Source organism: Babylonia areolata, chromosome 11, assembly GCF_041734735.1.
Source record: "Babylonia areolata isolate BAREFJ2019XMU chromosome 11, ASM4173473v1, whole genome shotgun sequence".
NCBI classification, from domain to species: Eukaryota; Metazoa; Mollusca; class Gastropoda; order Neogastropoda; family Buccinidae; genus Babylonia; species Babylonia areolata.
In genome coordinates this window covers 8309122-8324201 of record NC_134886.1, presented here as the reverse complement: position 1 = coordinate 8324201, position 15080 = coordinate 8309122, and the positions used below count along the sequence as shown (strand labels likewise).

The following is a 15080-nucleotide window of genomic DNA, read 5'->3' as shown; positions in this document are numbered from 1 at the left end:
GTTTGATTTTCCAGTCAAACTTTGGAGAAAGGGCGTCAGTGGGATTCGAGCCCACAGCCTCGCAAACTCTCTATATTGGCAGCTGAGTGTTTTAACCATTCTGCCACATTCCTCCACCATCATGCAAATCACGGATATAAATAAAAAGAAAAAAAAAGTGTCAACAAAATCATAAACACTTCCACAGCACACACTAATACTAAGTCCAACTTAACTAGTATATATTATTAAATCAGTACAATTATGATCAAAACCTCAAGTTAAAAGAACGGTACTGAAACGGCCTGAGCGTTTGTTGAGACTGAGCAACATGTAATGATTTACATAGTTTTATCTTTGTTCTCGAGAAATATACTTTTTGTTGTTGCGAGTCATCTTTATGATTGAACTTGCCGCACAGAAGACAGGGTTTGGGGGTTCGGTTTTACAAGCAACAAAATGGCAGCGATAGCAGTTACAAACCCTCATCCCCCACGAGGAAATTAACAAATAATGAGGTCAGGAGATGAAATGATTAACAAATAGTAAAGAGTGGTAACTCTCTCCATTCACAAGGTACACAACTTCCTCAACCCACGATAGCCAGCGAACGTTAATTGTGGCTATAGCCTTGAGATGACCTTAGTGGTCGGCGAGGCTCTAAGCATCATAATTTGATTTGATTTGACCTACAAACAGGTGAACAAAAGAACATGCTGAACGTTTCAACAACCAATAAATGAACTGTCAGCAACACCCAAATGTCGGACACTCCTGGATACAGTGTATAACTATGTGCCCTTTGTCAATACTGGAACAAATTTGCCATCTATAATTCTTTGATTTTAGTTGTATAATCTAACGGACTTGCCATATATACAAAGGTTTGAAATAAAAATTTAAAAAAAGAATCTCGACTGAGGACACACACATACACACACACACACATTATATGCGTTTTTCACCTGTAGATGCTAAAGTGGCGATGGCCTTAGTGGAGGCTCCAAGCACTTTGATTTGATCCATGACATTCTTTCATGAGGTAAATATCTCTCAGGCCTTCAGCCGTGTTGAAAAAATAAAGAAAAAAAACATTGCAAGCTTTCAACTTTGTTGCGACAAGTTCAAGCAAATCAGTGTAGCAGCGCACCTACGTAATTTACACATCATTTTATATCCACTGGGAAGATAGTATTCGGAGAGACTGTTGCATTACAGAGCTTTTCACACAGCCACATGTTTACTGGGTTATATTTAGATCTCTGTCACTGGCTCTTAGGAGATGGCCTTAGTGGTCGGCGAGGCTCTAAGCACCATAATTTGATTTTGATTTGACTGGCTCTTAGTGCTGCAGCCGTGGGGCCTATTTGGCCTTTGGGAACCACACCAACGCCGACTGTCCTAAAACCCTCCTGGCCGAGAGAGTGGAGATGTTAACTTGGGCAAGACACTCTTCTGAAATCAATTTCTAGCGTAGATAGTTACCTCCTGCTGTTCTGATAGTCATAGTCGAGATGGCCTTAGTGGTCGGCCAGGCTCTGAGCACCATAATTTGATTGATTTGGTCATTGTCGAACACGACTATCATACAATTACAGAGGTCTCTGTAATGTTGTTCCCATGGTGTGCAGCTATCAGTGTCGTAGTCTCAAGACGACGCTGAAATCGTTCCCCCGGTTATCTCCAGGAGCGTGGTGATGGAATGGTGAAGACGTTTATCTCCCAATGCAGTATCCGTGAGGGTGTGGGTTCGAATCCCGGTCTCGCCCTTTCTCCCAAGTTTAACTGGAAAATCAAACTGAGTGTGAAGTCATTCGGATGAGACGACAAACCGAGGTCCCGTGTGCAGCACGCACCTGGCGCACCCATAGCAATCTTAGTGATATCCTCTGGCGAAATTATGTGAAGAAATGCGCATTTATATATGCAAGCACGCAAGGCCTGTCCAGCGCGTTGGTTTATGCTGATTGTCAGACATATGTGTTGCATATGGTATGTCCGAACGCTGTGACGCCTCCTTGAGAAACTGAAACTTTTCCACTAGTTTCACCATTCCTAATTCACACGTTTTAAATCGCCTAAACTGCTATTCAGGAATATTCCGTATAGTTCCATTTACGACCAGACAAAATAAAACTAACTTTCCAATAATCAGAAATAGAAATTACACCAGATGCGGCACGGGAACATTGTCAGATCAACTTTGAGGTTTATGCAAGATGTATCTTACACTTTCTAAGGAGAAGGGTGCGTGGGGATGGGGAAGGGGGGGGGGGGGACGACAAAACTGATATTCTCCCAACTGCGCATCATGATCGAATGCAGAACAATGGCACCACCATTTTGGCTTTTGTTTGTGAGGTTCAACCGTGATATTTTTTTAAGTCCTTCGGGCTGGTCTCTCTACAAGTCGGTCATGTCATTTGCTAGCTCCTATTACTGGTATCACACAGTGAGTCCATTTATCCCCCACTTTGCCAGTACTCAATACATAACCCAGTGATAATTAATAGTTTAGTTACTCAAGGCGTCATAGCGTTCGGACAAATCCATATACGCTTCACCACATCTACTAAGCAGATGCCAGACCAGCAGTGTAACCCAATTAATAATGATTAATAATCATGTGTTGTCACATGATGTTGATTTGTTTTACTTCATTCACACTGGATCTCAAACCTTTGTAGCGACACGTTATTCCTTGAGAGAGCAGCATACACTTGACACGGAGAAAATAGGTACGTTCTGACAATGATACAGCCTTGATTTACACTTTTTTTTCTCGTGCAGCAAGATGGTTGCTCTCCCGATGGAAAGCGTACCTCTACAATGTAACCCAACGTATAAAATGACAGCACGCATGCAACTCCGCACGATTTATATCGACTGTAAACATGGACAATTTATTCAATAGTAAATTGAAACTTTTTTCTCACGCAAAAGCGTTTGTAAAAGAACAACGTCTTCGTCAACATAAATGACATGAACCTTGAATAAAGACAGCACCACATCTGAATACTGCGCATGTCAATGATTTGGTTAAAAGCAGAAAGAACAAAACAGGAGTTGAAACAGCAGACCCAGCATGCTTTGGATCATCTCAAGAACAATATTGAAACTTCCATCTGTTCAACTGATATAAAAGACGAAGCGTAAAGGAGGAATGGAAAACAAATCGCATCGCGTTATTGATAGGGAAGTGGGTGCGTGCTGACTTACTCTTACACAAGCAGTTGGGCAATACAGGAACAACAAACTCTCAAACAGAAAAATGTGGGGGGAAGAAAAAAGAAAACAACGTGATATTTCAACACACACGCACACAAGAAGTGAAATAATATCATTGAACAACACATTTGAAAACGAAAAATCGGTACAGCTCATCACGAGAATTTGCCTGTTTCGGTTCTTTGATGTCTGAATAAACAAAATGTTTATAAATCATCATTTTTATTTCCTAGATGCAGTGTATAAGGCAAGAGCTTTGCGTGGGGTAACTGAATGAAAAAGTCACTGACCTATGAACACCTGCACAGTGAATGTAAAACAATAGCGTTTCGACGCCAGAAGTGATTTTTTTTTTTTTTTAAAGTTGATGTTTAGGATGACTGAGATCCGTTAAAAAAGATTCCCACGAAAATTATGTTCAGGTTATATCCCATGATATGGCAGAGTTTCGCTGCTCCTGGCAGATGAATGCTTAATAGTAACTTCCATTCCCAACAAAAGCATTTATTATTTTCAACAGAAATGATAAAATGGCTGGAATTTACCAATGGGTCAATTATTTTTTTTAAGTGCCAAGTTTAGGGGAAAAGACATTATATATTAGATATATTTGATTGTTTTTTTCCCATTCATAACCAATGGAAGTGATTGTAACAGGAGAAGGAGAATCACCACAAGGTAATTTATATGTACATGCAAATTGAAAAAATACAAGCTAACTGAAAAAAGCAAAGACCAGCTGATGACTCCTGGGTGTCATATTTCAATGACCAGACAAGCAAGCATATTGTCATTATAATTTCCAAGGCTGTAAGACGCATTTCTTCTGATCTACCCAAAAATTTATGTGATAAAATAAAACAAAATTTAAAAAAAGAAAAACAGTAACTTTAACCAAAAGTCCTTCACGATTTCCTTTTCAAAAGCCCCATTTTATAGGAAATTATTCTAAGACACGAAACGTCAGTTTAAGGCACACTTATTGTTCCAATTTGCTACAATTAACACACGTCTAAGATCTGCGGAAAAACACGTGGTTGACGAAGACACGTGGAGGACAAAAATCAATTTGCACAAGCGATCATAAATTGGACTTATGCCCCTTGATAAACCTCTCCCTTAGGGGGAGAGAGAGATAGAGTAAAGAAAAGGGGCGTGGTGGGGACAATCAAAATACAAAATACCATTCCAAAGAATCGTCTACCCTCACATGCATACTGAAGGTTACAACCATGAAATGTACTTGTGGATTGGGATAAGCACAATCATGAACAACATGGTGATGAAGTATCCACTTGCTCTCGGTTGGTTGGTCGGTGAGTCGACCAGTCAGGAACTATGCAACAAGTCGAGCTTTCGACCGTGTTCCAGACCTGACGTACCTAAGTGGGTCAGAAGTTTCTGCCTGCACAACACAATGCAGTACAATACAATACAATACTGTGGTGTGCAATGCATCTTTATTCATCGGATTGAATACTGTACGTCCAAAAGGCACATCACACACACTTCCCAGTCTAAATCGACGTATACATCAACACTACAAAGGTTAGACTAAAGTGTCAAAAATCTACACATTAAAGCTGTAAACACTTACGCAACACAGCAGCATCCATATGGACGGTTGCTATCTGAGGCTGCCTACTTGTTTTCTGGTTGTTTTTCATTCGTTTCTTTCTTTAGTTTTCAATACGGTTTGAACGCCTGTTCAAAGACACGGTCGTAAATCTGCTATATATTTGTGTCTCTGTGAAGGTAACATGTTCCTGCTTATTGGAGCAAGGCATAAGCCCACGCAACTGAGGGAGAAACAGAGAGAGAGAGAGGGGGTGGGGGGGTGTCTTTACTTTCAGGCAAACCACGCATCATAATGTCCATTGTGTGTGCTTTTCTTCCCAACTTAATGTCTTTTTGTTCGCGACATAGTTTGCTTGCTTGTTCGTATTAACCTGTTCTCCCGAAAAGACCTGAAAGTGTACCGATTCTCCTTTCAAAGTGAGTTTTCCTTCATAATTTTGCCAGAGACAACCCGTTCGTTGCCTTGGGTACTTTTACGTGCGCTAAGTGCATGCTGCACACGGGACTTCGGTTTATCGTCTCATCCGAATGACTAGCGTCCGGACTAACACCCAAGGTCAAGTGGACGGGGAGAAAATACTGGCGACTGTGGGATTCGAACCACTGCGCTCATCTCTAGCTTCCCAGGCGGATTTGTTTCCGCTAGGTTAACACTCCACATAGAGTTGTGTGTGTATGTGCGCGTGTGTCTGACTGTGTATCTGACTTGTGCTTGTGCGTGTGTATCTGACTTGTGCGTGCATGTGTGTGTGTGTGTTGGTGTGCGTGCGCGCGCGCTCACCTTGCGATGCTGGAAGTAGAAGAAGACGTCGTGGATGATGTCCCGCTTGGATTTATTCTGCCAGCCCCAGTCCTGCTGCTGACTCCACTGAGCGCTGCTGCCCCCAGCCGACTGCAAGCTGCCGCCGTCTTCCCTTCCCGACCTCCCCTCGCGGAAATCTATGGCGCCTGCGTTGAGGGAGGGCAGGTGGTACTGCATCCAGGACAGGAACTTGGGGCTGGGAAACCGAATCTGTGGGTAGGGAGGGAAGGGCATGGACTCCGTGACTGTGACTGATCATGCTTCATCTCAAGGCCCTGAATGATCAGCGCCTTCCGTTTATGCGTAGTGCACGGAACTGCCCTTCCGCCCGCCCTCCTCTTTATTTATTTATTTATTTATTCATAACCTCCTGTTACTGATACGCACGCTCGTCGGTGTAGGGCGGGGACATCAAGGAGGTAGGACAGGAGCTTACTGGTCAGGATGCAATCAACCGTTCTAGTATTTAGATTTCTTCCTCTTTGAATTATACGACCAAAGTTCAGTTCAGTAACATCAATTACATCACTGAAATTTACAAAAGAAAAGCGAGGATTGCAGTTAAAACAGATGCCACACTGATCTTATTGATTTCCACCAAGGTTCAGCATCCTAGGGGTAAAGCATATGTGATGTAGCGTATATGGACTAGTCCGCATGCTTTGACGCCTTCATGAAACTGACACTGATCTGTGTCTTAGGGTTCACTGCTATTGTTGGTGATTATGGTTTTCTTCTTGATATGACAACAGACAATCCCGGCAAAGCTAAAAAAAAAGACAAGAACAAAATTAAATCAATATGAAGAGTTAAGATGACGTCTGGGTTCACACCAGAACTCGGCATCTTCTGTACTTGGAAACATGCACAAAATAATCGTCTAAGAAATACAGCAATTATTTCTTGATTCTGCAACATACCTTTTTGACTCACTTGTGTAAAACAAAGTGAGTCTTTGTTTTAACCCGGTGTTCGGTTGTCTGTGTGTGTGTGTGTGTGTCTGTGTGTGTGTCTGTGTGTCCGTGGTAAACTTTAACACTGCCATTTTCTCTGCAAATACTTTGTCAGTTGACAGCAAATTTGGCATAAAAATAGGAAAAATTCAGTTCTTTCCAGTCATCTTGTTTAAAACAATATTGCACCTCTGGGATGGGCACAAAAAAGAAAAAAAAAAGAAAAAAAAGAAGCCAAATTATATGCAAACTGGATTTACTGTCATATATATATATATATATATATATATATATATATATATATATATATATATATATTTTTTTTTTATTCTCTAAACTTGGCACTTTGATATCTTTCTGATATTCTGACACGACAAGAGCAGTCTTTCTTATCATTTTTTGTTCAAACAGGAACTTCTTTTGCTAAGCATGGAAGTTATATTTATTTTGCATGTATTTGGTACAGATAGTAAAAGAGGGAAATTAATCTGTAATTAATGCTAGGGAGCTTAATTTGCTTTAAACTGATCTTTCTCATCTTAAACATTACATTTTGAAATTATACTCAATACATAAAAAGCTTGTGTGTTTGACTCTCAGTGTACAGGGCTTTCACTATGTTCATTCGCCCAAGTGGTCTTTTTCGGAAAATACTAAGATCAATATGACGAGTGGACTTTATAAATCTACTGGCTGAGCCCTGAAGGTCATGGGCAAAAATCAATTGCGTACACATATTCATACATATTCAAAGCGCGAGCTCATATTCTTCGCGAATGCGAACGACACCATTTTGTTTCAAGTTGTTGACCGGCCCGTTCAATCCTATATTCAATCGACAATACAAGATAACATGTGATGGAAATTTGGAGAAGTCCGTTAAATATTTATTCAGAGAAAGATTTGTGAACACCTCATCACTTACTGGATTATGCCCCAAACTGCCATAAAATTATCCACAGAATCAGTCGGAATTCACAGTTAAAAATAATAAACCATGAGACCCCTGAATTGATGAAACGTAAAAATTTCCAAACTTGACTTTTCTCAAAATGAAGTCCTTTTCACTTCATACGACGTTTAGAAGTACTTGTACTTGGCTCTACATGTTATTAGTTTAACAAAATACTCATTTTTCATATCAACTTTAAAACTATAAAACTAGAATGAACATAAAAGAGAAATTGAATCAACCGTGTCAACCGGGTGTAACTAAACTTGTACATCTATCTAGATCCAGAGAAAACAGCTAAATGTTGCAGTGTGATTGAGGCGATAGCCACGTCTCCTTTACCGCGTACTAAAAAATAATTTTTAATTGCCTTAAAGATTTTTTGAATGCCTAAGATACACCAGAATAATATAATTTAAACAGCGTTCTCATTGCGAATACAACAATCGATTTATCGCCCTTTAAAAAAGCATGTTTAAATATTATATTTCTGAACATCAGCTAAGGAGCCACGATAGTGTAATGGGTAAAACTTTCTTCTCACCCGAACACGTGGGGTTCGAATCAGCCGTTAGGACTTTTTTTTTTTCTTTTTTCTTTTTCTTTTAACCCGAAGCTTTATAATAACAAATACAGAACATATTTTAACGATTACATTTTTTAAAAAGTGTATCACAAGTGAGTCTTGAAGGCTTTGCCTGTCTTGTTTTTCATTGTGTCACAAAACAGTCACACACGTTATCGTAACTGGTCCAAATCCAGGAGAAAAAAATCATCACAAACATGCAAGAAATGTGAGAAATAAGAAGTCTGCTTTTCTCAGAATCCATCAGGCATTTTCATCAAGCTCATGTCGAGGAAATGAAGCAAACAATGTTGAGGAAAGGGACGTGATGTTTTGTTTATTCATTTACTTATTTATGATCTGTGTTGGTTTGCTGACAGAAAACAAGGAAGAAAGTGATGTGAGACAGGAACGTAAAACTTGAAAATACGACAACAAAACGTAGTACGTCTGGAGTGTGTGTGTGTGTGTGTGTGTGTGTGCGTGCGTGCGTGCGTGCGTGCGTGCGTGCGCACACACACACCAGACGTACTACATTTTGTTGTCGTATTTTCATGTTTTACGTTCCTGTCTCACATCACTTTCTCAAAATGAAATCCTTTTCAACAGTCCCACACTGAGAACAAATGACCCCGACACGCTGAAGACCACTACCAACAAAATTCATTGCAACCCTCACGACGCTTCCAAGAACTCATGATCTTTCACTTTGATATAATTATTTTGATGTATTGTCTTATTTCTTTTATTGAATTGCTTCATTCTTTTTACTTTCACTTTATCATATTTTAATGAAATTACTTATTTTGTTTTATCTCATGGCTTCAATCTCTTTTTTTTTAAGGGTAGGTTCTCATGGCCTGATAGTGCGTTGGGTTTATGCGTGAGTAAGGCACCTTCTCTCTCTCTCTTTAGTGTACATGAATCAGTCCACAAGCCTTGGCACCGCCTTGAAAGTCAAACATACCTTGCTACTCACTACACACGTACGTGTATACCCAACCCAACCCAACCCACCCCAACCCAGCCCACCTTCTTCCTAAGCGAGTCCAGAAAGTAGAAGTCATCAGTGTGGAAGAGGTTGACCGGGAGGGTGAAAGCCCTGGAGATCTGGGTCCTGTCCTCGTTCTCGTGGATGAGGTAGTCGATGTACCAGGCGATGATGTGGCCAGGCTTCAGCGTGTGCACGTTGGACGACAGTCGCGTGCCCAGGTTGGTGATGGACACCGTCGTCTGCTGCTGGTCGCGGGGTCTCTTCCGGACGGGTTCCTTCAGGCTGGCCGAGGTGGAGGAGGTGGTGGTGGAGGAGATGTTGTTGCTGCTGACGCTGTTGTTGTTGTTGTTGCTGCTGCTGCTACTGCTGCTGCTGCCCGTGAACATGGGCGTGGTGGTGCCCGAATCCTGAAAACCGTGGACATGAACGACTATTTGGTTTATATGGTGACTTCACCACCTCGACGACTGAACCTTGGTGACCTGCGAGTCAGTGTGGCGATAGCTTTAACTGCTTTTCCTTACTTCCGTTTGTTTTTTTGTTTGTATTGTTGTTTTGGTGTGTGTGTGTGTGTGTGTGTGTGTGTGTCTGTGCGTGTGTGTTTTCCCAAAGAAAGATTGATTCTGTAGACCAAAGGTAATACAATCCCAAGAGGGAGGAAAAAGTCCAAAAAGTCTAAAGGATGATGGATGACATCCTTTCTTATGGTCCCAATTTTATCTGTATGAGGTGACCGACCTCTGATGAGGATAGTTACGCCAGCAGCAGTCAAGGAGTTCAACTAAGATAACTTTAAAAAGAGAAATTGCTTCAGGTGGTGCAAAACACAACTTGACAATCAGCCAACACACACACACACACACACACACACACACAAGAACAACATTAAACATTTGATTAAACAGTAGCAATTGACATATACGTTTTCCAAATTAAAGCATTTTCACATCTTTGCTTTCAGAACATTCCAATTAATAATTACATCAGTTCATGTACAGGGGCTACGTGTTCATTCTGCATTTTGGGTTGTGCATTGGTGAAGGACTTACGCATACATTGTACGTGTTCAAGACTCTTTGGGCAATGTGTGTCTGTGCGTGCTGAGCGTGCGTCTGTGGACGCTGATTACCTACTTACATGATGTGCATGTTCTGCATCATCCGCAACATCCACCACGCCATTGCCAACAACAACAAAGCGCAATGACTCACCTGAAAGTTGCCCTTGATGTTGGACGCGTTGTCCATTTGGGAGGCGGAGCGCTTGCGGGACCTCCCGATCGGTGCGGTGTTGATGGGTCCAGGAGGCAGGCACCGGGTGGCCAGGCTACCCACGTTGAGGAGGGGCGTGGGGGGCTGACCTTGACCCTGACCCCCCACACCCGCGTTCACCCCCCTCTCTGCCAGAAAAAAAGAAACAACGAAAGCAGTGCAGTACGGTGCGAGTCTCTGACACCTTTGTTTCCTGTGATGGGCATAAACGACTGACTTGTGCAGAAGCGTTTGTTCCCTGACTTGGACATAAACGTTTGTTTCCTGACATCATCACTCACACTTAAGTTAGCATACACGTTTGTTGTTTCCCGACATTTTTGCGAAGAATAGCAAAGGAACTTCGGGGAGCTTCTGTGAGTTGGATTACATCTGCGATGTTGACTGATGATGTCGGGCAGTGGCAAAGTTTACGGAGTAAATAATATTGGACCAATAACTGAACCTTGGAGAACACCGTATCAAACAGGAGGAGGTCTGAATTAGAAATGAGAACTGGAAATGAACACCCTTTGAATGCTATTGGAAAGGTAAGATTTAAAAACCAACAGAGGGCTGCGCCAGAGATTCCCCAAGTATGATGGAAACGGTTGAGAATATATCGTGATCTATTGTGTCGAAAACTGCCCACAGATCGAGCAGATACTGAGAACTTTTTCATGTCTGCCACAAGACCACAATGTGTTAAGACGTGTAAGAGGGCTGTGATTCTGTCTGTTTCAGTGAATGCAGACTGGAACAACCATGGAAGTGACTGGATGTCAAGTGTGAAGTATGCACAAAAGTTCTCTCTCCCTCCCTCACACACACACGCATGCACGCAAACACACACACACACAATCTGTTGTGATAAAGGATCAACACGGCGATACGTCAACTTCTTCCGTGAACAAAATTCGTTAACAATCTTTCTCCTCTTCGTTGTCTCTATCAATCTATGTTCGTGTTTTGACACATCTTGTCAAGTTTTTAAGCTTTCTCTTTGGTGACTTTCCCTCGAGTTACTGTGCCAGGATCTAAAATGCTCAAGCATGCACTGCATCTCTCTTATTATCCAAGCAGGGTGACGTTGGAAAGAGAGAGAGAGGGAAAGAGAGAGGGAGAGGGAGGGGGCGCGCGCGTGCGAACGGAAGTCTCTCTCTCTCTCTCTCTATATATATATATAGAAATATACATATATGTATGTATGTGCGTGTGTGTGTGTGTGTGTGTGTGTGTGTGTAAGCGCACATGCAGAGTGTGTGCGTGCAGAAACGACAACACATCGGTGACACACACATGCAATATACTATAAACACCCTGCAGCAGATCTTATCTGCATGAACATTTCCCTCACTGTGGATTCTGCCACTGGTGCGCTCCCGGACGGCCGCCGTCATGTAGCGGAGATGGCGCTGCGAGGGGTGGGCGGATGGAGGAGGAGGAGGGGGAGGAGGAGGGGCCGGAGGAGGAGGGGGGCCCTCCCACCCGGGTGGATACACGATGTAGGGACGTACCGCGAGAGGGTGGGCAGGGTGAGGTGGTGGAGGAGGAGGAGGAGGTGGTGGAGGATGAGGATGCTGTTGCTGCTGCTGCTGCTGTGGAGGGGGAGGAGGTGGGGGAGGAGGATGGTGGGGGTGGTGGGAGGGGTGGGGGTGGTGGTGATGGTGGTGGTGGTGGTAGGGCCCAGTGTCACGGGTGCCGGAGGCCTGGCTGCTGTGAAGCTCTGCCCCCCCTGCGTCGCTCATCTTGCCTGCGTGGAGACATGGCGGGTATGACAGGTGTGCAGGGCATAGCAGGTGTGTAGGGCATGACAAGTGTCAATGTATGACAGGTGTGAAGGGCTCGACAGGTGTCAATGTATGACAGGTGAAGGGCATGACAGGTGTGTAGGGCATGACAAGTGTCAATGTATGACAGGTGTGAAGGGCTCGACAGGTGTCAATGTATGACAGGTGAAGGGCATGACAGGTGTCAATGTATGAAGGCGTGAAGGGCATGACAAGTGTGAATACATGTCAGGTGTGCAGGGCATGTGTGAATGTATGACAAGTGTGAGTGTATGACAGGTGTGAATGTATGACGGGCGTGCAGAGCATGACAGGTGTGAATACATGTCAGGAGTGCTAGGCATAAATGCGTGAATGTATGACAAGTGTGAGTGTATGACAGGTGTGAATGTATGACTGGTGTGCAGGACATGACGTGTGTGAATGTACGACAGTTGTGTAGCGCATGACAGGTGTGAATACATGTCAGGTGTGCAGGGCATAAATGTGTGAATATTTGATAGGTGTGAATGTATGACAAGTGTGAGTGTATGACAGGTGTGAATGTGTGACAGGTGTGAAGGGCATGACAGGTGTCAATGTATGACAGGTGTGAAGGGCATGACGTGTGTGAATGTATGACAGGTGTGTAGCACATGACAGGTGTGAATACGTCAGGTGTGCAGGGCATAAATGTGTGAATGTTTGACAGGTGTGAATGTATGACAAGTGTGAGTGTATGACAGGTGTGAAAAGAAAAAAAGAAGATATGGCAGGTGTGAAGGGCATGACAAGTGTGAAGGTATGGCATCTGTAAAAAACATGACAGATATAAAAATGACAGGCATAAAGGCATGAATGTGAAGGCATGGCAGAGGTAAAGACGTGACAGGTGTGAAGACATGGCACATGTAAAAGGAATGGCAGGTGAAGAAAAGGCACATGTGAAGGATATGGAAGGTGTGAAAGCATAACAAGTGTCACATGACAGTGTAAAGGCATGACAAGTGTAAAGGCATGACGGGTGTAAAGGTCTGACAGGTGTGATGGCATGACAGGTGTGAAGACATGACAAGTGTGAAGGCATAACGTGTGGTGACAGTGGTGAAGGCATCAACAGCAACAAATAATTGTTGAGGTTGGAGTAGTACTAGTAGCAGCAGCAGCAGCAGCAGCAGCGGTAGCTGAAGTATACTTGTAGTAACTGTATCAGAATTAATGGTCTTTGAAAGCAAATGGTAGCAATAAGCAGTATGGTAACAGCACCAAAATGAACGAAGGAAAAGTAAACACATACAGAGAGAGAGAGAGAGAGAGAGAGAGAGGAGAGAGAGAGAGGGAGAGAGAGAGAGAGAGAGAGAGAGAGAGAGAGAGAGAGAGAGCATTGTCTCGTTCCAATGTCTCTGAACATGAACGAACAAACTCAACACGTTTCTCTCAACAGTCAAAGCCACCTGGGCGCCAAGATCTGCCGACGTTCCCCGAGTAGCCCACGTAGCTGGAGGCCGCAGATGCCGACACGGGCAGGTATCCCGGAGGTGGGGGAGGGTGGGGGTGGGGAGGGGGAGCAGCGCCACCAGGGGGGCCAGTGAAGGCCCCAGCATGAGCATGGGCGTGGGCGTGCCCGTAGTCAAGGCCTGCCCCTGGCTTCTGACAGCTGTCCACGGGCGCAGGATGTGCCATCACCGTGTCTGTATCACCGCCTCCTGCAAGACAACGCCCCAGTTCACAACTCGCATGTTGTACAGACGGAAGCACGGTCCTTCGGCTATGAAATCCTTCTTCACCCCCCCTTACTTTCCCGACCTCGCACCATCCGTATTCCGCCTCTTTCCAACCATGAAGTCATTTTTGAAGGGCAAGCACTTCCCAGAATATAAAACGCTTATTTCCGAGGTTAAGTCGTGGCTTCCGGTGCAACCTGTAGACTTCTACAGACAAGGTCTTCACAGCTGTATAAAACGATGGGAGAAGCGTGTCACCCTTGTTGGTTCCTATGCAGAGAAAGACTAACAACTGTGCCAAGTTCCATTCCTCTCAGTCCATGGGAAGCGTCCTTCATACACACATCTGTAGCGTTGGTCAGGAAATGTATGCAACATTCTCGTAGACGTATCCGTGAAGTGGATAACCCTCGTCTGTGTGGTCCTAGTCTTCCAATTTGAGTCCATAGTATACTCAGCTATCAGAAGGAACCGACCACAAAACGTCCCTGCATCTACTGAGTCCCGAACCTGTGTCCACCCAATTTAGTTCGTGATGCCAGCTACTTCACCTCTTCTTTGTCTTACATCTGTTCAACATCCCATACTTAAATCTATTTTCGCCCACGAATGTTCACGTCTTTTTTGACGTGGCGGATCAACAAAGTTTTGAAAATATGTTTCTCAAAGGGGATTAGAGTATGTCCCTGAACATGAGTTTTGTAATATTCAAACTTGAATCTTAGGGGAAGAAGGTTTAAGCTTTTGTGGTTTTAAGATAATGAGCCTCCCGTGGCTCCCTCATTGTAGATTAGAAATAACGACAGCTCCCGTGGTGTGCATGCTTGAGACAATAAACAACACCACAACAGTTCAATAATCCAACACCCGCCTGAAGTCTCTGTTATCATTTCTACTCTTTTCTGTCAGACAACTCCAACTTAGTACCTACTTACTTTACAGTGGTCTATAGCAATCAATGATGAAGATTTTAATTTAATCTTACATCTCATGCATGCAAACTCAGTGACGGAATTGGTTTCGCCACCTGAATACTGAACTATCAGAGAAAGAGAGGGGAGTGGGGGTGAGAGTTGCTGATAAAAACAGCAGGAACAGAGTTGGACACGGGGGACAGAGGAGATGAAATGGAACATGACCATTGACGCTGCACAAAGGATTACCTGTGGCAGCCCAGGTGGTGCCGGGCTGATGGCTGTATCCAGGGTACATGGCACCAGACTCTCCATAGTTACTGCGGGACGTTGCCAGACCGCTACTGGAGGGCTTGGACCCGTACTCTGCAT

The 15080-nt window shown here is 43.6% G+C and overlaps 1 protein-coding gene across 1 annotated transcript; it reads right to left on the bottom strand.

Moving 5' to 3' along the window:
* Nucleotides 1-3782: 3782 nt before the first annotated feature.
* LOC143287133 (uncharacterized) lies at nt 3783-11701 on the bottom strand. Its single transcript, XM_076595078.1, has 5 exons — nt 11659-11701; nt 10263-10450; nt 9090-9458; nt 5567-5797; nt 3783-4612 (listed from the first exon to the last, which is right to left on the bottom strand). The coding sequence occupies exons 1-5, from the start codon at nt 11699-11701 to the stop codon at nt 4544-4546; spliced, it is 900 nt and encodes a 299-aa protein (XP_076451193.1). The 3' UTR covers nt 3783-4543.
* Between the last annotated feature and the right edge of the window lie 3379 nt (nt 11702-15080).

Bases quoted from the DNA above. Each gene is read 5' to 3' on its own strand.
- LOC143287133 (XM_076595078.1), bottom strand. From the start codon at position 11,701: ATGACGGCGGCCGTCCGGGAGCGCACCAGTGGCAGAATCCACA. The intron at 9,459-10,262 runs GTGAGTCATTGC...CACGGTTTTCAG, and splicing joins ACATCAAGGGCAACTTTCAG to GATTCGGGCACCACCACGCC. The intron at 4,613-5,566 runs GTGAGCGCGCGC...TGTGTTGTGCAG, and splicing joins TCTACTTCCAGCATCGCAAG to GCAGAAACTTCTGACCCACT.